At 39.9% G+C, this 27,812-nt stretch overlaps 1 protein-coding gene across 5 annotated transcripts in view; it reads right to left on the bottom strand.

Moving 5' to 3' along the window:
- astn1 (astrotactin 1) overlaps positions 1–27,812 on the bottom strand; it is a 357,456-nt gene that overhangs the window by 15,717 nt on the left and 313,927 nt on the right. For all 5 annotated transcript variants that reach the window (XM_081598137.1, XM_081598141.1, XM_081598140.1 and 2 more), the window contains 2 exons: positions 7,265–7,400; positions 2,539–2,639 (listed from right to left, as the gene is read on the bottom strand). In XM_081598137.1, coding sequence (XP_081454263.1) covers positions 2,539–2,639; positions 7,265–7,400 — 237 coding nt within the window. The remainder of the gene's footprint in view (positions 1–2,538; positions 2,640–7,264; positions 7,401–27,812) is intronic.

Raw genomic sequence — 27,812 nt, forward strand, 5'->3', positions numbered from 1 at the left:
GGAAAGGCTTTTTGCAACTCGGACAGATTTTTGAGCTTTTCATGGCCTGTCAGGCTAGCAACTTATCCCCTCTTCTGGATGGTAATAAAGTCACCCCAGTACACTGGAAGTATTACGTTTCACACCATTTATACTTCCCCAGGCATTAAAATTAACAGCGTAAGCCCAGTAGGATCACACTTCAATGACTAGCGCATTTTTGTAATAGCTGATTAAAATCAGCAGCCGGATCCACAAAAACATCTTCGTTATGAAGCCGTTATTGCTGCAGAGGGTCGGCAAGGATTCCAGCTCTTTAATTTCTGAGATGGGATGATATATATATATATATATTTTTTTTATAGTCAATATCCTCACGGAAATGTAGGATACGGTGACCATAAACAGTCCTGATCCAGAGAGGGGAAAACTATCTGCTTGTGACTTTATGGCTCACTATGAACTCACATGACATCTACTGAGAAATAGCTCCAAACAGGCAGGAATTAATTCATCTAATAACAGAACTTTTGAGAACTATTTAGTGATTCCATTTGTTCGCTCTACTTTCATGCTCATTACAATAACGGTTAAAGTGCCCTGCAGAAGCGGTAATGCGCCTTAAAGTTGGACAAAATCGAGTCCCATTGCAGCTTTAAACCTAAATATGTCTTACTGGACGTTTATGTGATACATCAACTGAATGTAGAACATATTTGTGAGATCGGGGTTTAATATGTGTGCAATTTAATCTATAAACAAAGCTACCATGAGATTTGAATATAAGAGAACAACCAGTATTGAAAAGACACACCGGGGAGGGAGGCGGTTTGAAGCGGCTTTATGCTGAAATGCAACATCACAGAGTGTCGTTCAATCATCTATCCAAACACATAAAGAGCATAGCACACCTGCAAAATCTACCAAAACATGGCTTCCCACTTAAACTAACCAGCTGAGTTAAATACCACCTTCATTAGAGAAGCAGCCAAGATCTCCATAGTAACACTGAAGCAGCTACAAAGCAGCCTAACTGATCCTCAGGTGGGAGGATCAATTAGGCGTTTGCTCCACAAATCCGGACTTTATAGAAGAGCGGCAAAAAGAAACTCATAGCTGTAAGGCAGAATTAAGAGTATCCCTTTAAAGTTTGCAACAAGTGATGCAGTAGAACAGCAACCACTGGAAGAAGGTAAGAAAGTCGGCCATAGTGTCGGCTGTGCTGAAGAGGTTCGTTTTCCAGAAGGGAAATGAACATCGAGCTCTCAGTCGGTGGCCCTCCAAGCACTGATTCTTTCACTATCCATGCTGAGGCTGTGCCATATTTTATGGACCGTTTTCTCACAAACAACAATACCACCAGATGTCCGTTAAAAAAAACAAATCACTACTTCAGGAAACTTTCTGCATTCACTTTTGGAAGAGCTTGCTAATTCCTACTTCCTCTACATTCAAGGTGAAAAGAAAACGACCTGTTCTAACTGTGCTACAAAAAGGAAAAGCGGGCGGAGAAAATTGGTAACTCAAAGACAAATGGACATCATTTGTCTCCATTCGCCCTTCAGAAGAACAAAGTGTTTAATTGGCCAGGGGACCACATTTGAAACTACATTGTGAGAGCAAGCATAAGCATTTTGAACAACAAAAATAATTGCACTAAGATCGTCTTACCAAGCTGCGAGCAGGATTCTTGATACAACTATGACACAACAAAAAGCAACAGAGTGCTCACTCAGAAATGTTTACTTTTTTTTTTTTACATGAAATGTAAAAAAAAAATGTCCATGGCTGAGATCTTGATATTTTTGTTGACCAAAGAATTCTGTGGCGAGATCGATTAGTTTTGTTACACATATAGACTTTTGACTCATCAAAAAAAATAAAAATCTTTAAGATGTCCATCTGGTTTATATCAAACTGTATTCTGATGTTACAATGACTCAATTAAAGGCCAGACCTCCGTGGAATTGAGAACATTTGCAAGACTTGAAAACTGATGAATCCAAATTGTCTGAGCTAGATTTATTTTTCATAGTTACAAAAAAAACAAACAAAAAAAAATTTTTTCCTGGGTGTGCAATGCTGGTAAATTTATGCCCCAAATATCTTTTGCATCTTTACCTGCAGTAGACCTTGATATTTTACTGCATTACCTTCAGTAAACAATTGTTCTATGAAGTATTGACTGAGGTGGGATTGAAGTCAAATACATATATAACGCTGCCTGAGATTTCTATTGTAAAAGGTTTGAAAACCATAAAGTCCTTTCCTTCCATTTTACAACCACAGGCTACTTTTTGCTTCATCGTGTAAAATTAAGATAAGGTAAATTTAATTTTGTCGTTTCAAGTCAAAATGTGAAAAACCCCAGAGGTGTGAACACTTTTACAAGGCACTGGATATTCTGTATAAACAATATGTTACACAGACCCGAACTTTGACACACTGTAAAAAAAAAAAAAAAAGAAAAAGAAAAAAGCTTAATTGCACGATTATTCACATGAAAAACAAATTCGCCTCAGCGAGCTGGTTGTGAACCCATTCGGCCTCATTTCTCACCCTGCGCTTTGACATCATCTACAGTCGGACACGGAGTCTTGATGGTGACCTCACTTGGACTGGACCGCCGTCCTGTGTTGTCTACGGCCCACAGACGGAACCTGAAGACCAAACAAACAAACAAACAAACAAACAAATAGGTTCACAGAGATAAGGAAGTACTCGTGCAGTCGGCTGCTTTGCTTCATGGGTTTGGACGTTTTCTACAGAACAAACTCTGTCTTATGGGGTTTACAGTGTAGAGTTCTCTTGTCCTTTTCATTTTATTCTGTTAACAACAACAACAACATAGTTTCGAGAGCAACAAACTGACAGACAGTGCCAGCTGGTAATCTAATAAGAGCCATATTTTTGAGGATAGCGGCCTGTATGGTTCCGACGCAGCTTGCTCGTTCACTGGAGCGCCCTCACGGTAGCGTTTCCTGATTGAATATCGCCACCTTGTGGTAAAAACATAACTTGCACAATAGAAGACTGAAAAACAAAAACCACATATTTCTTTTTTTAATTTGACTGATTAATCATCCGTCCAAGAAAGACGGAGGATCTCCTCTTGAAGCTTTCAGCTTTCATAAAAGCATTGCGCATACTTCTCTTCACGTATCATTTTGTCGAACCAGGCACCACATGGCTTCAAGCTTTTTTTTTTCAGGTTCCGTTTGTATAAGAAATATAGAGTCTGCAGCAGCCTGAGGGGGATAAGAGTAATAGTCCTGGAGAGATGAATGAGCTGTCAGCCAGGATAAAAAGAGCAGGATACTTGCGGATGTTGAAAATAAAAGAGCATGTGTAGCGGCTAATTCAGCCCATATACATCCAAACCGTGTGCTCTGCCTGTTGGCCTCTGGCCCCTTTTTTTGAATTACTTTTCATGTTCAAAATGTTTCTCTCCGTGTTTCACCTTTATGCTCTCCCCCCCAGCCCCCGTTTTCTTTTGTAACCTCAAAGTTTGATTTAAGGTTTTTTGGCTAAACCTCTTACCTGCTTTTTCTATTCCCCAGTGTGTCTTGCTCCCCTTCGCTGCAGTGTGTGTGGTTTCCTTTCTGGCAAGGATTGTGTGAGATAAGTGTGAACATGCTTGAGCGAGAATCCAAGTATCCGGTCTTGATCACGGCATCACATGTTAAAGCTTTTTTTTTTACTCTGCTTACAAACATATGTAGGAAGAATAAAGAGCAATTTGGAAAAAAAGAAGAAAAATAGTAGTTTTCAGGATTTTTTCCTCAAGCTCCCCTTTCTTGTACTTTTATTATCTTGTTAAATACCAAAAATAAAGTCTATGCTAACAAATCCTACATCCCAATGAATGTAACATTTAAGATCCAAATCTTCATTTATTACATAGTGGACTGCGCTGAGAACAAAACAACAGAAAAATGATCAATATAAATCTGAATTATTATCTCAATAATGGTCTGAATTTAGAATCATATTCAAAAGTAAGAGTGGAAAAATGACATCACTGGCTGATTCAGTGTCAATGGAAATTCCTCAAGGCAAGTCAGAATGGGTCTCGGTAGCGTGTGTGGCCTTTATGACTTCCCTACAACAACTGGACGCGGTCCTGATGAGGCAGCGGACAAAGTTGGGTTGTTGGATGGAAGAAAACATTGTGTCCCAGATGTACTCTGCTGGGTTCATGTCTGGGGGAATGAGCAGGCCGCTCTACAGCACCAATGCCTTTATCATGCAGGAAACTGCTGACACACTTCAGCCAAATGAAACCCAGCATTGTCTTGCAGCAGAAGGAATCCACGGCTCACTTCCCTACATTATGGGTCTCACAAAGAGGTCCGAGGGTCTCATCCCGACACCTAATGTCAGTCAGGGCATCTCTGGCTAGTACGTGGAGGGCCTTCCAAACAAAAGCCTCCCCCCACACCGTGACTGACCCACCGCCAAACCAGTCATGCTGAAGGATGCTGCAGGCAGCATAACGTTCTCCACGGCGTCTCCAGACTGTCACGTCTGTCACATGAGCTCAGTGTGAACCTGCTCTCATCCGTGAAGAGAAAGAGCCACCAATGGTGAGTTGGCCAATCTTGGGGTTCTCTGACAAATGCCAGTCGTTCTGCACAGCGTTGGCTTGTAAGCACAGGCCCGGCTCATTGACACAGGGCCGTCGCACCACCCTGGCGGAGTCTGTTTCTGACTATCTGAGCAGAAACGTGCACATTAGTTGCCTGCTGGAGGTCATATTGCAGGGCTCTGGCAGTGCTCCCCCTGTTCCTCCTTGGACAAAGAAAGAAGCGGTGGTCCTGCTGGGTTGCTCCCCTCCTACTGCGGCCTCTGCATCTCCTGGTATCTGGTATACTGGCCTGTCTGCTGGTGTCTCCGTGCTCCGGACCCTGTGCTGACTGACACAGCAAACCTTGTTACAACTTGCATTGATGTGTAATGTTGGATGAGCTCCACTACCTGAGCAACTTTTGCGGGTTGTAGACTCCGTCTCCTGCCATTTCTAGGTCAGAGAGTAGTGGTAACATGCAAGATGTCAGCCAGAAATGATGAGGACAGAGAAATGGTCTGGGTTCACCCACCACCTGTAATGCATGTTTGAGGAATCCTTTGATTTTCCCTAGAGGTCATAAAGGACCACCTATTTCCAAAAAATAAAAAATAAATAAAAAACTACTTCCCAGTGCAATGCTCCTAAGAAAGGATGTAAACAACATAACGGAGAAGCATTGCTGTGTGATGAAGTCAGAAAGAGCAGGAGCTTCTGAAAAAGACAGAGGTTCAATTTCAAGGAGTCAAATTTCGAAGAGAAATATAACAAAGCAGTCAAACTGCTGCAATTAATAAGCCAGTATTTTTGAATGTATTTTTATAAACTTCTTCACATACAAATGGCATTTTTCTGCAAGCTTTAGTGAGTCATCGTCTCTACAGTCAATGTGTAGGCTGATCTAAAGAAGCTACTTTCAGCCAGAGTGGTGACACAACATGCTTTTTCTGGCAAGTTACATGAAAGACGTTAAAGTTTCCTAGAAATGACGTGTCATAACTTAGCACTTTTTAGGGATATTCGGTGGTGCTACATTGAAATAGAGCCTCCTCTGCAACTGTTGATAAAGGTGTGTTAAAAATTAGACAAATTCGTCTTTTAAAGCGGATTCATTATCTCACTCAAATTTCACCTCCTATCTAATCAAATGATTTTATTTTTATAACTATAACAACTCAGTTTGTTTTGTCACCCACACAATAACCACAATGGGATGGAAGGGAATGAAAAGGTTCAAAGGTCACTGCAGTCAGGAGGGGCAACATTAGGTCACCATGTCTGCACCACAACCTTTAAATGGCATCTCCATCTGCATGTCATGTAAAAACCTTTTCTGTCCTACCATTACAAACGTAAAGATGGAACAAATATGGAAGTGCACCTTATGCTTGTGTTTGAGCATGAGGAAGAAAATGTGACGATGTGGTTCTGTTTCTCCTCTGAAACGAACCTTATTGGACAGCTTTAGCATCAATAATTCTTAGAAATGTTGCATTAATATCTACTGAGCTAACCAAACCCTGGGAAGACTTAACGGGGTAATGATGAAAACAAAGTGATCAGGTCAAGACAAAAAGATGGTTAACCGGATATAAAATCAATCTCTCTTCCCTGGTTATTATCTCGGACCTAAACTCCATAAAGAAACCCTGTAGGATAAACTATTGAGATGAAAGTATAAAAGCAGATGCAGGACTCAAGGTGATCTGGAGAGATCGTGGAAGCAAGAGCGGCCAATAAATTGCCTCTCTCAAATCTCGTAAAACGTTATGGAAGACAAAGCGATGTCTTATTGGCTTAAGGAGGATGCTAACAATTGTGGGACCAGTGATTTTTAGAGGAAAACGTTTCACATGTTAGACTGCTTTCCTGTGTTTCATGTGTTCCTGTGCCAACATAGTTGAGTCAAATGGCTGAATTGCCTTCTCAGCATGTCATCAAGTTTTCCAAAGTCCATTTACTTCAAGTGTGCTGAAACAGGGAATGATCTGAAACATGCGAGACAGCATGGCTTGAAGACTAACTGAGGACTCCACTGGCACTGAGAGAATACTTCAGGCTACGATCCGCTTTTATTTCCATTTTTCAGAGTTATGTTGTCATAATGCAGTTAAAGAGGCTTCACAATGATAGTGGGGATACTGTGTCACCTGGATTTGTTTCAATATTAGCCAGCCTCGGACAAAAAGCAACCTTCTTTTTGTTTTTCATGTGGATCAATTCAAAAATGAATGATCTAAATGTTATACTGCTAATTAAGATGAGAACTTTGCTTTTTTTTGGTAAGTGATACTTCTTAAAAACAGCGAACACTTTTCAAAACTCCCCCTTTTACATTTTCCACATGTTAAAGAAACCAAGCTGGTAAATAAGGCAAAGTGAAAGCATTGAAATATCTGTACTTCCTTTCTTACTTAAATTAGTGGCAAACAGAGAAACAAGTTCATTTATTGTACTGGCTAAAGCTAACGTCTGTCTGCTAAAGCAATTTTGCAGTCAAGCGTTTTTTTTTATTAGCAAATGAAATGATTTTTGCAGTCCTTGTGGGTTCATATTGACAGCAAATAATGGCAATAAAGACATCTTAGAGCATTTCTGAGACACTGCAGCACTTGATTTGTGGATTGCACCTTCAGCTTCCATCAGTGGCAATTTATGACACCTTGGAAAAGGTGTCATAAAATTTCCTCACGTGTTGAGCACGGAGTGTCAACTCACATGTATGTTGCGTCAGGTTCCAGGCAGCGAATGATCAGACTGATGGAGGAAGACAGCAGGTTTGGGATGTCCCCCAGCATCACACATGGAGACCTGGCCCCAGACAGGATGTCATCCACGAAGCTCAGGAGGGTTTCTGCAGCACAGAGAATGGATGGGTTAATGCATTTCTTTTGGAAAGACTGCTGCTTAGACTGTGATTTAGCACCTTTGGCTGCAATATTAACAAATAATGTTGTGAAAAGCTTTTTTTTTAATCTGCTCTGATTCAACTTCTTGTGGCGAGTCAGTGTTTCAGATCATCAGACGAAGTAAATTGAAGTAAATACAAAAGACGGTTTAATTTACTACGGAAAACATTCAATTTATGTCATATACCAAGTGAACAAATAAGGAATATAAATACTCTGTAGATTTTCAAACTCAATATTATGACATATGCACACAAAAATGAGCGTTATATAAGCCCTTCATGTACAGTGTGTACCGGTAAGGCATATTCCTGGAAAGCATAAAGCAAAAATGGCTGACTTTGATTTATTTTACGAGGGGAGAAGGAGTGTCCACCGTTACTGACGGCTTCTTCCTTCTAAAGAACTCAGGCCCGCTTTACGTGAAGAGTTTATGCGCCGAATAACCCGATCCAGGCCTGGCCATTGTAAATCTGAGATCTGCAATGAGCATCCCAGAAAAAACAAAAAAAACCCAAAAAAAACCAAAAGGAACATGGTGTTGAGGATTTCTCTTTAATGGGTTTAACTCATGCCTCCCATTCACACAGTTTCACTTTATTGTTGCAGACTGGTGTCCAAGCAAATGGTGGACCCCACTTCCAATGACCCATTCAGGAGTTAAAAATAAAAACTCTGCTTCTGCTATTGCTACTCTGTGTGTGGAAAAAATATAAAATATTTCAATATTTTACTGAAAGTTTCTGCCATTTATTTATATATCCAGACATGTTCAACCCGATCGTTGCAGTCACTGCATTTTAGCGCTAATGTGTTTTTAAAAGCTCTATTTTTCCTAAAACCTCACCATCCGCTCTGAATGCTACATAATCAACAAAAAGGCAGTTTCACGCTCCGCAGATGCTCCCCGACTTTAGATTTAAAATGTCGTGGCTCAACATTCATCTGCGACGTTTAATCTCTAAAGCACAGCTGAACTTTACTTAAAACTCCGTCCAGCACTGTGTAACCGTATAACGGCCACTGCTGCAACCAAATACCTTTCCTGCTGATCTGTTATAGCACTGTCCTGCAAAACGTTGTTTCCCTGCACGCTTAACATAAGAGCTTTCCAACACTGTTCAACCACCGAGGAAGGGGGGGTGCTGCAGAGCTCGGCTCTTCCTGTGCTCTTGTTCACTTGAAATTGAATATCTGTTATTTACAAATTGAAGCACTATCTCACTCTGCATACCTGTTTATATTCCACCTTGTGAATAAGTGCATAAATCGTTCTAATCCTCAATTTTTCTCTAATTAATTGACTTTTTGTTTATTCTATGTAATTTATTTTTCTCACTGGATTTTCCTGTCAGTCAAACGTTTGAGTCATTTTATTCCGTTGTGTGACTTGATGTGGTTGAGGCTACCGCTAACTGGCTACCATATCCCCTTCCAAGCTAGCTAGCCTTTTTTTTTTTGCGTCTACTATGGATAAGTGACATTTGTCTTTGCCATGGGCTAACTTCTGTTGCCAACCGCCAATCTGTGGTTCTACTACCATATAAAATATACAATGTTATTTTGTACGTTTCTGTTGTTATACACGTCTTAAATTGAATGAATGGTCTTAAAGAATTCTTAAAAAACCACTTGTGTAACCACTTGTGCTAAAAATCGACGTTTGCCAATTATTACGTTCAGCAGATGAACCTCCAGCATCTCCACTACCTTCTTTTCAGGGGTTTATAGATGCTGCTTTTGACACACACAGCTAGCTTTGTATCCCTTGCTGGCACCCGTACGTGCATCAGAAGGCCAGCTGGCCCCCAGGGAGTGGATTTCAATGCACAGAGGAAAAACCAAGCCTACAAGTATGAAAGGTGTGCAAAGTGATGCTGGTTCTGAGGTGGCCATCCCTGAGTATGCTCTGCACAAGCAATGCTTGTCTCTGTGTATTTATACATCTCTGCGGTGTACGAGTGCGTGTGTGTGTTTGCGTGTGCGTGTGTGTGCGTGGATGGACTGAGGTGGTCACTTTTTCTTAAACAGGATATGCATACAAGCTTTTCGAGGGTTCAAGCAGTCACAGGGTATATGCGGTGAGTGATGGGCGCTTCGCGGTGGTCATCCTCTCGTGTCACCATCTGGTTAACAAGAGCCATGGAAACATAAAGAGTGGGAGAGTCTGTTAATAAAAAAAGAAAGTGTGTCCAAGCTTCCAGAGGAGGATGTTTACTCAGTTCTGAGGACTGTCAGAGGAGTGAAAGGCATAAACATGGCTGGAGATTTAAATGAAAAGTGACATTGTGAAGCTTTGAACCACTTAGTATATTAATTGGAAAGTCTGATAGAATATCCTCTTTGTGGGTATGGAGCTGTATTTTAATCCTCATTGGAATATACCAATATGGAAACATGCTAAGAATTTATTTCGGTGTCTGAGTGAGAGCAGCTGGCGATGGACAAACGTGTCCAGAAGAATACAGTCATTGTGGGGGGGGAGGGGGGGGCAACAATTGTGTCACAGAAACGACTCCCTGACAAGACTCTTTTCAGACTCTGAAGCTGCCCTAGTAGGACGACCCAAACACGTACCAACCGGAACCAAACTGAGTTGAGCCGTGTTGGGACGGTGCAAAAGAGGCAATAAAGGAAACATGTTTGTTTGTATTTTCTTGTTTGTTTGTTTTTAATTTAATTTCTTTTCCTCCTTGAAAGGGGTTTACTTGTATTCTGTACATCTGCAGCAAAACATTTGAGTCATATATTAGAGGACTTCACGGCAGAACATTTGGAAGCAATAAAACTCACAGAAGTTTGTTTAAAGAACCAGATAGACCTGTAATGACCAGATTTTATTATAAATGAGAGTCAAACGAGACCAATAACACTGTGAACACGGTGTGCTGCCATGGCATTTATGGACATGACTCACCCCAAGCGGGAGAAAAAAATGGACACGGACCGCATTGATTGCTGACAGACGAAGATGAAATCGATCCTGGAGGTAAATCAGAGCAAATCTTTCTCTCCCTGATTCCTGTCGACTGGGCCAGCTTGAGATGGTTACTACGAATCTCAGGAGGGAGCGCTCCTTTTATTGTATTTTCTTCCCTGGGGTGGTGAGGTTCTCACCATCAGTCAGAGTCTTACTTGCAGCAGACAGTGGTCACAGCAACCTTAGTGTGGGAAGGCAGGGAGGAAATGAATGGCTCTTGATCAATTCTACAATCCATCCTCCCATCTTGTCCTCATGTGTTGCCATCTTGTGTCTCCGTCCTACTGCCATTTTGTTATTGTAAATAAACCATTTTGTATCCATGTTCCACTGAATTTAGATAATAACAGATTATGATCTCTTATCTAACCAAATAAAGTCGAACCTATTAGGGTAACCAGCAGAAACATAAATTGGCACCCAGGCCTGTGTTCCCCAGCCCTCAACATGATGAAAACACCAAGATCCCTCAGATTAGGCTGCCTTCCTTCCTTCATTCCTCCATGGTCCAATTCTGTTGCCAATGTTCCCAAAGTTGCTCCTTCCAGTAGTAGACGGAGGTCACCTTGGGAACCCTGACTGGTCTGCAGCCCCATATGCAACAAACTGTGATGCTCTGACTCAGGGCCGTGCAGAGACCACTACAGGGGCAGATGCTCAACAACAAAAAAAGGGCACATCTAACCACTTTCTAGGACAGAATATGAACAAAGCCACTCAGCTTTCAGAGTTTAATAAACAATAATAAATTACAAAATTGTGAGATATAAAATCAAAGCTAACAAACATCTCCATATAGAGCATAACACTATGCCTATGTAAGATATTTTATAGTAATTTCTTTCTGCAGGTTTATTTTGTTATAGGAAAGCATTGCAATATTTAAACCCGCAATTTAGTAAGATATGTAAATAAGATCTAGTCCAGACATATTTTGTCTTTACAGGATTACACTATTAAAAATATAAACAAGGGCACAATGCAACCTTTTAGTGACTGTAATCTATGTAAGAGCTGCCTGTTTGCTGCAGTGGAGATGAAGACGGTCCATTCAGGAAAGCAGAACTGCATCAAACTTTAATGTGGAACTGCAGAAAAAAAAGCAAATATTGAATTGTTAATGCATGTCACCATGAGAAAAGCCTACTGAGTTTTGCTTAAAAAAACTAAAAAAAAAAAATTTAAATCACACATTTTTGACTCATGAAGTTAACTTTGCAAAACAAACTTATTTGCGCTTGTCAGAAAAAAGTTTTTGTTTGTGACTCAAAGTTTTGCTTGTGATTCTCATATGACGTCTTGAGCTGGGCCTAAAATCAAAACAAAATATTTCTGATGTGTGCAAATACATGTTTATGTTTGGTAAAAAATGAGTTATTTAATTTAAAAAAGTCTTTTAAACAAAACTTTTTTTTTAAAGGAATCATTACAATTCCAAAAGTTTTGATTACAATTTTATTTTACTTAACTGAGGTTAGGTTTTTTTTTCCATTGAATAATTGGGAAACAAATTTAACTTCACACTCTGCAACCAGACCCTAAACTTAAAGTCTGGGTTGAGTTTTTCCCCCTTCATTAATGTCACTTTTATTACATTCATTATATCTATTATGGTAATTCAGGGTGAGTTATTTTTAATTCTAAATGAATATCTTTGTTGAACTTTTATTTAAGTGTTATTCTCCTTCAAGATACATTTACCTAACGCCAGAATAAATGAAATGTACATTATGCAGCAAAGGAAATTAGAAGATTGGACATATATCCATTATGGAGAAGATCGGTTTTGGATGGGCGATGTGCCCTTATTGCATAAGCGATACTGAAGAATGACTGATATCATTAAAGATACAGGGAAGAAACTTTTTAGTTGTCTTGCTTTGCTAGCAAAGTCGTTAGCTAGCAGCTCCTCCCGCTCAGTAGTTCATCAGAGAAAGGCAGACGCAGAGGCCTGTCAGTCAGTGGTGGAGCCAGAGTGGGGGCATTATTCCTGTACATTATTTGGAATCACTCTAAGTCAATCTAATATCTAAAGAAGAAAAACAATAATAAATATATGAAAAGAAAATGTATAAAACTTTATATAAATCCATGTGATGACATAAATAAATAAATAGATTTAGATCAGGCGCGATACCAGCCTCCTTTATACTCATAAAAACAAGCTGACATTCTTCTCCTGGGTGTTTCAGTTGTGCTGCGCTCTGGTGCAACTCAAAGGCTAAAGCACTTCATACCTTGTGGTGATGGTAAAACACCAATAAGTTATTTACTGGTCCTCTGAAATAAATAACTAAAGGAAAAACCGAAGAGGGGCCGACAATGTTCGTAGTTTGGAGCAGAGGTGGCGCTAGAGTTTTTTCGTTGTCCATCAAAGAAAAAAATCATTTTATTTCCAATTTGTGGTCATCAAACGAAATATTTATTATTTCTCTGCGAGAACGTTTTTGAAATCAGGTAACATTTCACAAAATGACGTGATTAGAAGACGACAGAACTCTGATCGTCTCCTGATCCCGCATCACTTCCCTCGGCCGGAGAAAACCCAGCAGAAGCGGATCAGCTGCTGGACGCTCCAGAGCCTCTGGTCTGTTAAAGCGTCCAGATCAGAGATGATTCTCTGACAGATAATGTTCTTAGTCTGATTAATAATGAGTTCCACGATGTTCTCTGTGCGTAAAGTTGAAACTGTCTGCGCACCAAGTGTCAGCTGCGCTTGATCACAGTCTGGACAGAAACCAGTGAACTGCTTTCTGTTCTTATGAAGACGAGGGTGAGGAGGGAATCTGACATATTAACTCAGTTTTTAATGGTTTTGTTTTTAAAACACCATTAACGTAAGCAGTGTAACTATATATTGTATATTTGGCGTTTGTCGTCTCATGTGTGATTAGTTGGAGTTTAACGGTGGAGCATTTATTGCCCAGCGCACTGCGCTTGTTTCTGTCTAATGGATCTGTACTTTCATTTCTTTCCTCTCTCAACAGTCAGCTGTTATTCCTCAACTTAAACTACAATAAGTAGATCAACACAACTTGATCACACATTCTATCTAGGTTTTCTCTGTGTGCTCCAAACTCATTAAATGTAAACTCATTAGAAGCCCGAACCTCCAACAGGCAAATAATTCTGGTCCGACCCGAACTATTTTTACCTGTCAAATTACCTGTCCAAACAGAGCTTCCTAACCAACGTGTCCATAACTCTTCAACACGCTGTCAGCTCCCGGTCAGAAAGACGCATTTAGTTCATTGTCCATGAGATGATATTCAGAAAGGATCTTTAATTTGATTGATTTTAGTTTCCTCTGTGATGAACTCTGCGTAAAAGTCTATCATGTCTCCATGTGCGCCAGTCAAAGGTGTTAATTATAACCCGTCAAATGACAGAGGGGCTTAAAAAATAACCAAATATTCAGTTTGGTTATTAAAAAAAAAAAATAAAAATATATATATATATATATATATATATATATATATATATATATATATATATATGTGCACACACACATTTAAAATTTTGCCCCCCTAGAGGTAGTCCTGGCCCCCCCAACTTTAAAAGTCTAGCTCCGCCACTGCTGTCAGTGTCTGTTGTATTTCATTACCTCTCTGCTTAAACCGTGACTCTGAGCTGAAGCAGAAACGATACTTCAACGTTTTCCGTCATCTGACAAGTAGCAAGTTACTCCACTTTATTCACCAAAAACGTTTTTTATAATTCACCAAAAACTGTTCTGTAATCTGGAACGTTCGCTACGTTGAGCTCCACAGTTAGCCGCCTCATCTCACTGCGCGAGAGGCAATTGCGTCATGTGTCACGAGCAAAAGGTCAAAGGTAACAAGGTGACCGGCTTATTATGTTGTACAAAAAAGAAACAAAAAAGCAAAGAATTTTAGCACATGTTTTATGTGTCAGAAGAGGGATTAGGAAATAATTATACCAAAAAAATAAAATAAAAATAAATATAAAAAAAATAAAAAATTTGACCAAAAGGGCACTTTGAGGCAAGGAGCAAAAAGGGCAGGTGCTCAAGCACCCCCAGCTCTCCCCTCTGCACGTGCCTGCTCTGACACATATTTATCTTAACAAGCATTAGCTTAACTTAAGCAAATAATGTGTAGGAACAATCAAAATTCTGATTTTTTTTAATGCCATTACACATCTCCTGATTTATTCCTTCTGATTTTGTGCATCTTCTACCAAAAATGTGATACGGAAAAAAAATTCTAGATTTATTGTCAGCCAAAGTGTAGAAAAAAAATATCCCAGTTTCAATATGTAAAGTGAAAATCTCTTTCTGCAGGGTTTAGGTTTTATGAAGATAAATAGGAAATGACAGAAAGAGATTAACTTATAGTGAACAGATGGCTTATATTTTCAAAACAGTTTCTGAGGCATAATTTAAAGAATAAAAAAAAAAAACGTGATTATGAAATGTTACTAATTTACACCATCAGACAGCTGAACAGCTGGCAGAAAAAGCAAGTTCGATAACAAAATGTAGAGGGACATTTTTGTGTAGAAGCATGCATTTCCCAGGATCTGAAGCAAAAAAGCAAAAAAAAATAATGCATTTGATTTTTGGATTGCAAGCCGGCCAGCTTTCCTAAGATGACACTGGTAGAATGTTAAAGGTTCAGCAGGGAAATGTTGTAAATCTGTCTATTTAGTAAAATCAGTAAATCTGCCTAAGGCAGGAAATTCTGTCTTGATACTTCCTGAGACTTTAAGCAGCCGCTGCAGGAGACATGGGGACTGTTGAATGTTATGGACACAAACAGGCAGCTTGTTTTGGACAAGAGTTGTGATAGCAAGAAATATTCCATGTGCTGGACGTATTTCACAGAACTACTAATGTGTCGTTTTTTATTTTATTTTACTGCTTACATGTACAGTGCTGAGTAAAAGTATCTACCCCGGTATGGACATCCTCCGTTTTTGTTACATTAGAATTATATGAAGAATACTTTACAATCAGAAAAAAAGATAGTTTGAAGAATATTTATGACAGTTTTGAGGCAATTTCAGGTAATGGGGGGAAAAAGTAAGAAAAAAAAGTAATGGGGCCCTGTGTGAAAAAGTAATCGGCCAAGTGGTTTTGCCAATAACCGGTGGACAATTGGAGGGATTTTTGATATGAAAAATCAACTAACCGGGTTTGGGTGTCGATATGATTTTCTTTTCCTGAAATACTGTGTAAGCTTTACACTGAGACGGGACTTAAATCTTCCAGAAAGTTCAACTTTGTACGTGTTAAGTCCACAAACTGTTTCCATGTCTCCTGTTTGGACAGAGTCTTGCTGTGGTTCACTGAAGTCCCAAAACTTGAGCTGTTCCTGAATTTTTTTTTAGCATTCAGATTAATCCATGTAGCTTTTTGACATATTTTACCTTTTCTTTTTTTATGTTGTTGCAACTGGGTGTGGGGTAAAGGAAATACATGGGGGTCGATTAACTTTTCCAATTGGGTCAAGCCAGTTTGAAGAGCTTCTTTCCCTCAATGAACAAAATACTATTTTTAACTGAGATTTGGTATTTACTCAGTCTATGTTTATCTATTAAAATATATTTTATGATCTGAGATGTTTAAGTGTGATAGAAAGCAAAACATCTAAGAAATCTGTTTCTTACAGGGTTGTATCTCTTGCGTCCTTTCACACTACTGCAATCATGTCCACAGATTTCAAACAATGCATCATTTAATATATAATAGGATTGTTTGGAGTGGAACATTTGTCAAATTCTGTTATTCAGGACAGCCAATGATGCAAGTCAACAACGTTAACACAACAATGAATTTGTACCACGTTATATAAAGATTTTGTTTTTTTTGGATCACAGGAAGGAATATTGTAACGCCACACACAGCCTGTGAAGATCCAGTTTTACAGATGATCAAGAACCATAACTCTCAGGAACTTGTCATTCAGCTGGAGTTGTTTACCCTTGGCATTTTTAAAGTATGATTGGCTGGAAAGAATCAACAACTGCCAGGAGACTGATTTGAGTTATGGAATAACTTTTGAAGTCGTCTCTGCTTTCGTCAATTCAGTGTCTGTGTGTGTGTGTGTGTGTGTGGGTGTGTGGGTGTGTGTGTGTGTGCCTGTCCTAGACTGCTGTTTTTCTCTACTCCTTAATGGAAAGGACAGGTGCTTTAAAGATGATCATGTTTGCACTGTGAAATCTCGACTCGTATTAGACATCAGGTTCTTTCATATGGAAATAAAGTCACAGTGCACCGAGTCTCTTTCGTGTATGGTTTTGATTAAAGACTGTTTATGACGCAAGCGGTTATATATCCTACAAAAAGGGCAACACCACTTTCCTATAAAAAAAAAAACTAAACAAAAAAAAAACCCACCCAGTTGGTGTTGGTGTTGACCTGCGAAGAAAAACATACATCCATGCCAAAAATTGTAACACAATGTTCCCCAAAAATGTTCCGCTTTATATTTCAAACTTTTCACATAATGTTGATCGAATATGAGAACATTTGCTTGCGGGGAGCTACACTAACAGTATTGTAAATTTGATTACTTCACTGTGGTCAGAGCAGACATGCTCTACAACAGGAGGGAATTGGATATTCCCCTCGTGCCATCGTTGACGTCACAAAAAGGGCCAAACATGCATATCCATATCCTTTGTCTCTGAGTAAGCTGTCCATGTGAGCAATTTGGAGGTGTGTGCGCGCTTCACCTGGCGGGGCTCTGTTGCACAACGAGCAAATTAAGAGACATTAGAAAAGTGTATTTTTTTTGGAGCATGTGGGTCGTTGGTTATAGGCGTTGAATGAAATCTTGTATGTTGCAGTCAGGGATGACAGGAACCCATGACCACAACAACTACTGTTCCAAAAGTGTTGCAATAAATCCAGTAACTCAAAGACTATCAGTTCAGTGTGTTCTCGAGTGGGCTACAGCATTAGCATAAGGCCAGTTCACCCACTCCTTCAAATTATTCATGGAGGTACCCACCTGTACACAAATGTACCTTTATTACCGCTACCAGGCTCCATCTTGGAGCAACCAGAACTCAGATATTAATATTAATATTAAACCCAGCTGGAGATCTCCCAAGCTCGATTGTTCATAGCTGAGTGTGTAAGTGAGCAACGTTTATTTATAAAGCACTTTTTACAGACTTAAAATCACAAAGTGCTGTACAATAAAAATTAACAAATCAGTTATAAAGAGAAATAAAACAACCATAAGGAGAACAATTAAATCTTTTGTATCCAGTGGGAGCACATTGCACCCCAGAAGATCTCTTTATGTTCTGTCTACCTTTTTAATGTTTTTTTTTTTGCTAGGCTAGTAACCACCCTGATTTTCTTGACGTACTGCTGTAACATATTAATTTTTGAAAAGTAAAAAGAGAATGAGTGACGCCTACAAACCACAACAGGTTGTTTGCTTTATGGCAGATGGTTATTGAGGACTGGAAGTGATTCAAACTGGAATAAAATACATATTTATTATCTCTGAAATATATCCAGTTAACACTTTATTGGCAACGAACATTCAAAGCAAACAGGGGGAGTGTTGTGAACCCGATGAACTGGGGAGGTGGGGGGGGACGAGCGGGTGGAGCAGGGAGAAAAAGAGCAACTGAGAAGTTTACGGAGCGCGCACTCAAATGAACACATGGTTTATACAGCAACACACATGTTTTGCCCATAAAAGTAAACGCCAACGCTTAAACTCTCATTTGAATCTCTTTTTTTGTTTTTCCTCCAGCAACAGGTTTCACATAAGACAACCTGAGAATTTGACCACTTCTGCTGCAGCTGGTAACAAGGAAACTGCCCACTTTATTAAAAGCCCCCTAAACCCATACACACCGCAACACACCCAACTGGCAGCAAAGCTTTGACAAAAGCCATCTGGGCTTGTTGATCTTTCTGTCACAGCGTCACAACATTCAATCATGGACAAAGTCTTGAATGCTACTTCTTGGCATGGCAGCACTGGTTATAACCGCTAGCAGTCAGTCATAATTGGCCACATGGGCAGGAGCGCTGGATACAAACAAAGTCATTTCTGGATAGAGAGAAAAGAGGAAACAAAGCGAACCGTCTTGTTCTGTCTCTCGATGTCACGTTTAACACGCAGGTTTCCGAGCTGTATTTACGTCACCGCTGGGTGAGCCGCATCTTAAGAGGGCCGCTCAATTATTTCGGACTTTGACCGAAGTGCATCTGATCGGTGGACGGTGGTTACCATGAGAAACATTGCACGCTAACGTAGCCAGATACATCAAAGCGCCTTGGAGCTAGCTGAATGCAATATTTCAGAGCAGAATGTCTACCTTAGCAGCCATACGCTGTAAACAATAACATAGTAACAAATGCATTATTTTCCTATTAATCACAACTGACCTCTGCTCCCAAAAGGACAATTCACACAAACAACTTCCTTAAACGCTTCTGGAGAGATGGAGATGTCAGTCTGCTGCTTTTCTCATATAAAAGATATGCTTACACGTCTACAAACGTGTCCGCTTCACGCCGACCTGCTGCAGATGTATCGTTTCCTTGTGTCAAACAAAATCTTGGAATCGCTTCATTCAAATCACCTCATCTTTTTTTCTTCTTTGGCGAACCTAAAATGATTCCTCACACGCACAATATTTTGGAACAAAAAGCCTGTGACCTCTGTAAACTCCCATCTATGAAACGGTTTTGATTGTGCTCTTCGTATTGGAGTGACGGTAAAGTCTTATGGTGCCCCATCTTTTCAGCCCTAACAATGCAAGTGCTCTTTACAAAAGGCAGGATATGTTTTTTTTTTTTTTTTTTTTCTATAATTAGTTTTCTCAGTCAATTACAAAAATGATTGAGGACTTTAAACCCCAAGAGGTAAGAAAGTGAAATGGAGATTTCGGTTTTCTGCAGAGAAAATCTGAGTGTGGAAAATCATCCGTCAAATGAACAATTGCCTATTGGACCTTTCTATTTTTATCTGTTAGAGCAAAAATTGACAAGAAGCAAAGCTTACAAATAAACTTTTCAAAAATAAATCTGTGACAGAACCCTGGATACTCTTCAGACAGGTGATCTCTCTTCCTTCTCTATAAACCTCCAGTATAAGAAGGGTGCACAAGTTAGTCCAACATAAAACAAGCTGTCTTGATGCTCTCTAGGAGGTGGTTGCATTGGAACAAAAATTTTGTTCATAATGGCGTCTATTAGAACTGAACCAGACACAAGCCGACTAGTTAATGTGAAGGATTTTAATTAGTTTAAAGAAACGGTGCAAGAGGGCTTGATTTATCAAAGCAGGTTTGCTTCTGGTTCGTACATTTTATCCTTGAAAATGCCTCACTTTGTTTTTTAATAAAAATTTTCAGCAAACATAAAACAAAAATATTTATCCTCCTCTTGAATTCACAGTGATGCTTAAAACAGAGACGATCTGCGTCGGCTGCATCGTGTCAGTCAGCAGAGGCATTATAAGGACGAGAAAGGAGTACATTCACATATCTGTGCATTAGGTCATTCATGAGTGAGCCCTAATGGAAAAAGCATTCTTTAGGAATGAAGTAGCAAGTTTTAACCATGATAAACGTCTGTCATGGAAACGATACTGAGCACAATTGTAGGTTGTTTTAGACAATTAAGACGCCAGCTCCATCTTTTACTCTCTGCATAAACTATGCACAGTTTTCCTAATCAGAAATTGAGTTAAATAAAATAAAAGCCCTAATGGAAGCTAAGCTAAACTAGTAAACTCTTTGGCAATTATGTTAACAACACAGTAATAAAACAATGTTGTCTCTTTAGCTAATGAAATAAATAATATAAGTAGCTACCTTTTATTAGGGGATGCTTTAATCAGAGGTAAGCATCTTAAGAAGAACATGCTTGTGCATAACACGTCAAACATTATATTGTAAAATCTCGGGCTGCCCACGACTGAAGCATGCAGCAGTGATCCCGACATGAACTAGAAGTATTTGCCTTGCAGCTGCAACACAAAGGATTTTCAACAAGCAATGCCCGCTGTAGAGAAGGGATCTGTCAGCCATCTGTTTAGGTGTTTACCGTCAGGCCTGGCTATTTGGAATCTCTGCGGGAAGCTCAACAAGATGAACGAATCCAAGAAAAATAAAAATAAAAATCACGATCTGTGACCAACTTTATAAGTCAGTGAACAGTTTTTTTTTTTTAAGCCAAAGATGTCACACTGACACGGAAATAGCCACACACGGGCCAATGGCTGATGAGGACCAGAGGTAAGCAGGGTAGAATGATGGCTTCCTGGAATCAAGCTAGTGGGGAAAAGCTAAGGAGCTGCATTAACTGAGGAAAACACAAGGATTTACATAGAGACAGACATGCAGTGAACTGCTGTGATGTCAGGCAGCAAAAGTACATATATTAGAAACAACATAAGACAACTGGTTTGCTTACTGAGGTGCTGATTTGTTAATTTTCCAGACTATAGAGCGCACCATACTATAAGCTGCACCTACAATTTTTTTTTTTCAAAAACTGGAAACGTACACGTATAAGGCGCTGGTATCTCCGCCGCTCACAGTTTTTCAGAAGGACGCAGCAGAGGACAGCAGAGGGCTGCGTCCTAATAAATCTGCTGTATTTATTAAAGACGCAGCACTCCGTCTCCAAAGCCGAACCATGGTTTCGTTCACGCCGAGCTTCCATGCAGCGGCTATATTTTCCTCCTGTACTGCCAGATCAATAACCTTCAACTTAAAAGCTGTATCATATGAGTTTGAAGAAATTTCTCCTTGCTACCTGCTAGTAGCATGCTTGTTCTATGAAAATTAGCACTTTCTTTGATTTCCAATTTTGACTTCCAATGAGTCACTTCCTGCTAAAGAGCCCCCTGGTGGTTGAAGAAAAATCCACAGAAAAGCCGTACGGGCTACAAGCCGCATGGTTCAAAGTGTAGGAAAAAAGTAGCAGCTTATAGTCCAAAAAATATGGTATATTTATCTTAAGTTGAAGGGTTGTTTTGTTACTGGCTGCAGGCGTGGGATGGACCAATGAAATTTCAGGCAGCAATGGTCAAGGTATGCTTTAGCTATTTGGTTGGCTAAAACATGGTTTAGGTTTAAAATCAGTTGCTGAGAAACGATTAAGTTTAAATGATGAAAGTCATCAGCCTGCGCTGGTCAATGGGAAAATCTGTTGTATTAGTGTCTCATTTCGAAATCAACTCCATTTCACAACATAATTATACACATTGAAGAAAGAGCAAAATCAAAGACAAGGCAGTTCTTTTTTTATCCTGACATTAGTAACTACTAACTACATTTGCAGCATATTTTTATAGGCTGTAAATAATGACATAATAGTCTGAATCATGTTTAACAGCAATCCAAGCATTTCATATTTTATTAAACCAGTTAAAGGAATGTAGAAATCCACCGTCTTAATTTGAACAAACTACTACATTATTATTTTATTGAGATGTCAAGAAGGTTCTGAGGAATCCGCCGTCAGGTCATGACCTCGACATCCCTGCAAAAATAAATACAGGAATAAATTCAAAAACTCCCTCCTGTATATCTAGTCTGCTTCATAAATCCAGTGCAGAAATAAAGCTAAGAGCGACAGCAAAAGTGTTGCAAAAACTTGAGTAAGATTACACTGCTTCGTAAATCACCCCCCAAAAAAATCTACCCATATTTTAAACTGAGTTAACCGGCTCACTACTTCGCCTCCGCTTGGCCTTGTTGTTACTGAGAAAACCTGTTAGTGTTACCACTAACAGGTTTTCTGTGGCGAGGTCAGTTCTAGCTATTCAAGTTAATGGTTTATGTTGTTTTTTTGTTAATTTTAAGTGACCATGTTTCTTAAGCTGGATGGACATGAGTGTAGGGACAAAGTAAAGTAAGAACGGCTGTGAAATGAGTGGCAGCTCGTCAGACCCGTCTGCTACGACGAGGAACGGCGTTCGAGCCGGGCCGTCAGACCTGTCTGTGTGTAGATAAGAGAGTCGGATATAAACAGGTGGGCAACGTGTTTATTGACAGGATTTAGAGCACCACTGACCCCTTGCCCTCATTTGGCGATTAAAGCAGTTCCGTCGCTGGACGGCATCCAGCTCAGGGGGATGTTTGCTTTCGCCGGCCGAGCTCAGTGGTGCCCCGACTCAAAGCAGGCTTCCAGCTCTCGACGGGCCCACACATCTGCTGGGGACCCTGCGTATTCGTGAGGGAATGTCTGCGCTCTCGCTATGATCTCACCTTGTGTGCCTGAAGCTTGTTAAGGGAGGAATTACTGCGCAAACAAGCTGTTGTCGGCTCCAGACCCAGCAGAGTTCTGGACTCTGTGATGTTCAGCTGTATCTGCGCCAGCTTACCGAACGTTACTTAACCTCAGACAAGAGACGAATATACAAAATGCAACCGTGCAGCTGTCAACAAGGATAAGCCCTGCATGGAAACACCGCAGCTCTCAGGATGTTTTGTCAGAAACATCTGCTTTCGATGAGGCTTCAGAGGAAAGTGAAGAAGAGATATTTGCTCTTTTATTCATTTATTTACTTTTTTTTGTGCTTCCATCATTGGTGATCGCTGATGTCTCCCTTCCCATAAGTGGAGGCTTGGATTTTACTGCCCTTCTGGAGATTAAATTTATAAAAAAAAAAAGTTTATGGATTACCTTCAGAACAAAAACATGATTTTTCAAATTCGAGGAAGATCAAACATTTTCCAGGAGTCGTGGCAGCAGTGTGGAAACAAATAATTCATTCTGCACAATGAAACGATATCCTGGCTTTGTCATAAAGTCGTTTTTCCCAGTGCTGATGTGTAACATGGTAACAAGCCCTTAATTTGCCCTTGATTTAAATATTTGTAGATTTATTTTATTTAATCAACTGAATATTGGAAGTTTTCCTGTCTGTTTTCTCCCTTCATCCCTAATATGTCTTTATTAGGGATACATATTTACTCGTTGTTGTTTATTTTTAGACACAGACACCAGTAAACTTTCCTTTTAAATAATGAACCTGAAAAACAACTCAAATTGTAAGAAAAGAAACAAATGTGCATTGAATTTATTCATTGAATGACTGATAGGTTAAGTTAAATGAATGGATCTGGACTACTCTGTAAGTTCCCCGTTGTTATACGGGCATTTCTTCACAATGCGGAATAAAATTTAAAAAAACGTGCAACTGTCTGGAGGATAAAGGCTTAATGATTGTTTCTGCTTGGAGATTATGATAAGGTGGCAGAGAAACAGCGTTTGTTTGTTTGTCAATGTTCTTGTTCGGGAGGGGGGGAGAGGTGCGGGCAACACAATTTGGATGTTTTTGTGTAGAAGAGAAAGCGTTGGCTTAAACTAACAGAGGGAGCAGAATGAGAACATGTAATGTGGGTGTGCGCATGGTTTAAATGCTTTGTGGTGCAACAACACTTAAGCACCTTCACATTCAGCCACTTCAAGAACAACAATGAGCTGTAACAGCGTCAAAAATCAAGATGCATCAAAAACCGTTTGTCTAAAAGATGTAAGAATGAAGTCAAATGGATTATATGAGAATTGGAGCAATCATTAACCTGAAGGCACCAACCTGACAGAGTGACGGTTATCAGATTTCCACACAAAACTAATTTCTGGACTTTCGCAACATCAAACTCCTAGAGTTGTGAATCCCTCTGCATGGAAAAAGGAGAACATATGATGGGTAGATGGATTAATTAATATAGTCCTGCATTTTACTGAGCTGTAAAGCTCTAAAGCACATCTATCCATCCATTTTCTTACACCCTTATCCCATTGGGGTCGGGAGGGGTGCTGGTGCCCATCTCCAGCTTTCAACGGGCAAGAGGCGGGGTCACCCCGGACAGTCGTAGGGCAACACAGAGACAGACAGGACAAACAACCTGTCAACAGCACACACCTAGGGAGAATTTAGAGAAACAAATTAACCTGACAGTCATGTTTTTGGACTGTGGGAGGAAGCCGGAGTACCCGGAGAAAACCCACCATGCAAACTCCATGCAGAAAGACCCCAGACTGAGAATCAAACCCAGAACCTTCTTGCTGCAAGGCAACAGTGCTACCAATTGCGCCACTGTTGCAATCCTTTCCAGCATAGACTTTATTTAATTTTAAGAAAGGGAATTGGGCAAGGGCTGCACAGTGGCGCAGTTGGTAGAGCTGTTGCCTTGCAGCAAGAAGGTTCTGGGTTCAATTCCCGGCCTGGGGTCTTTCTGCATGTAGTTTGCATGTTCTCCCTGTGCATGCGAGGGTTTTCTCCGGGTACTCCGGTTTCCTCCCACAGTCCAAAAACATGACTGTCAGGTTAATTGGCCTCTCCAAATTGCCCCTAGATGTGAGTGTGTGTGTGCATGATTGTTTGTCCTGTGTGTCTCTGAGTTGCCCTGCGACAGACTGGTGATCTGTCCAAGGTGACCCTGCCTCTCGCCCAAAACGTTAGCTGGAGATAGGAACCAGCACCCCTCCCGACCCCACTGAGGGACAAGGGTGCAAGAAAATGGATGGATGGATGGAATTGGGCAATTCCATGAACTAAAATGTTGCATTGGTATTGCGAAAATCAAAAAGTCTAAAAAAAAGGCTCTCATAGGAGACGTTTATTTTCAACATATATCATTTAGAAAATGGCATAGGGAGCAAAGTCTCTATAAACATTATATTTACAGAGACTATGTTTATGTAATATTCTCCAGACCTGAAAAATAAATTTCAAGTCATTAACCAATTGCTTGACTGAAATCTAAAACCACTTGTTGACATAACCAATCAAAACAAGCCTCTTTGAGACATTGCTTAAATTTGTATTATGATGTTAATTTAAAAAAAAAAAAAGCATCACAAATGGTATGTTTGACTGTTCCGGATCACTGATATTTATCTGGACACTTTTCATATGAGCAGAAGCCTTGAAACACATTTCAATGTCAGTAATAATTAACACATTTTTAAATTCTTTTAACAAAATTCTAAAACATCAAAAGGCGACAGAACACCGATCTCATAAATTGCTCGATTTTTTCCCCCCTAGGTATTCCAGCATTAAAATTCAAAGCTGATCACATTCACCAGAGGGAAGCTGGCGAGTGATTGTTAAACACAAGTCCATCTATTCCCGCAGATGGATTTTCTCTGTCACCCATCTTCATTGGGGATTCCATTTAATCTGTATCAGCGCACCGCACAGCTACAACAATGCCTGTTAAAGCATCATTAAAGACGACAGAGAGATACCGTGACGCATCAATCATAGTTCTTGCTCTTTCGCGCTGCAAAACTCACCGTAAGTGTAACCTGTACCCTGAAAACGGAGGTTTCTAATAGCATGAGAGCTCCTAATGAGCGCTAGATACGGCAGCTTCAAGTAGACACGATTATATGTGGGCAAGCTGGGTGTATACTTCATCCATTTGGTATCCGGTTTGACCGATGATTCACCTTACCTTGATCTTTTTTTTTTTTAGGAAAATAGACAGCTGAGGAAGACAAGTATACAAAAAAAATGTAAGAAAGGAGGAGTTTTTTTTTTTCTGTCAAGGAACCTTAAAAAAGAAGAGAGGCACGGTTAAATGAAAATGAATCGGTATGAAACAAGATAACTTGCTTGAGGTAAGAACATCAGGTTTGAAAAGGTAGAAATACGAGGGAAGGAGAAAGAGAGGCAGCCAGAGAGGATTATACTCAAAGAACTGAGCTCTGGCTCATGCGAAACCGATTCTGTTAGATGACAGAAAACAGCTGAAATCAAAACCGTTGCGTGTGGCGGGCTTTGCAAGTCTTTCCACCTCTTTCGAATGCTGCTCCCGTCTCTCGGTTCTCCTTCTTGTCTTTACTGTGGCTTAATACACCGCACACACCAGAGCGCGCCGTCTTACATTTAATCATTAGCAAAAGAATAAAAAACAACAATAAAAAAAATCAATGTATAAATAAAAAGTTGTCGTAAAGTTTTCTCTGCTGTACGTTTATTTTTGTTTTGCTATCCTGTTTGAAAATACAGCTGAGCCACGCGAACCAGACGTGGACAGCTTTCGCTCAGCGCAATTAGAGCTGCGCTGTGCAATTTCACACATCACAGACTCCAAATGGCAGTGAGAGGGAGCTGTTAAAAGTTTTGACAACCTCAACACCCCGAAGCTATGGAATGGTATTTTGTTAAACTGTGTAATTCTCCAAGCCTGTGCATTATATCCCTGTCTATTGGGTGTGAAGGAGGAGGTGATGGCTTTCAAATGGTTTAGGGATTGTAACTTTTCTCGTGAGGTTAGATGCATTTTCTCTAGAAGAGGAAAGCGTCTGGACACCGAGCAGCGAAATGAACGAGCCGATTTTTAAGCCTCGTTTGCACCAACGCAAATCGTTTCCCTCTCTTCGATTTTGGATAGCACAATTCATTAAGGTGTAACAACGTATTGACGGACAGAAAACAGACCTGAAACTAACTTGAGGATCTTCGATTTCAAATGAGCCACACTGCCGAATGCATCTTCAGAATAAAGATCTAGGGAGCCAGAAACGGGGGAAGAAATAAATTGCTGCAGACCAAAAAGTAAGGACTTCAAAGGTAAAACGTACTTTGAGACGGTGAGTTACAAGCACAGAGAAATTTCTATAAAAAGAATGCTTAAACAGCATAAAGGGTTTTAAGAGTCAGCTGTTTTAGCTCCGTTATGCTTTTCTTGAAATAAAGAACTCACCAAACATGTCAGGTTTGACAAAATGCATCACCAACAAAAAAAAAAAAATCCAAGCAATGGTTCAACAAACAGTTTGCTTGTAAATTTCCTCTGATAGTTAAGACGCTAGAATGCCAATGTTCAGGGCGAGTAATAGCTAGAAAGTCATTTAAAATTGTTCCTGTTCCTAACAGGAAAGCTGAATTATTTTTTATCAGGATGGCAGATTAGGAATCTGGCATATCTAACCATTACACAAACAAGTCTAAAGTAGAAAAGCTCAATTGCACTTACATGAGTATTTATTTGGTACGTTATATTTTGTGAAAGCAAAACATTAGAAAAAAATATGTTCTACAGCTGCATGAACTACGAGGCATTCAGGAAAGAATTAAATCTCACTGACTTCTCGGTTTAGGCGTTTGGTAATGGTTGTATGCACTTTTAATGTTTTCAGTGGAGAAAGTGCTGATCCTGAGGATTGCAGACCTGGTTAACTTACTGAGGACGTATGCAATGTGCTTTAGGACCACAGCAAAGCAGTCAGATGAGATTGTTCTTCCTGGTGAAATTATAGATCCCCTCAATAACAGATAAATATCCACACACTAATGCACTTTTGTTTTTTAACCAGCACCCTAACATCACCTCTGACTATTGTGGATAGCTTCCACATCCTTCCATTTGAATAGTATAACATGCTGTGGTGATGCTTGATCATCTA

This window comes from Poecilia reticulata, chromosome 17, assembly GCF_904066995.2.
Source record: "Poecilia reticulata chromosome 17, P_reticulata-male-v2, whole genome shotgun sequence".
Classification (NCBI taxonomy): Eukaryota; Metazoa; Chordata; class Actinopteri; order Cyprinodontiformes; family Poeciliidae; genus Poecilia; species Poecilia reticulata.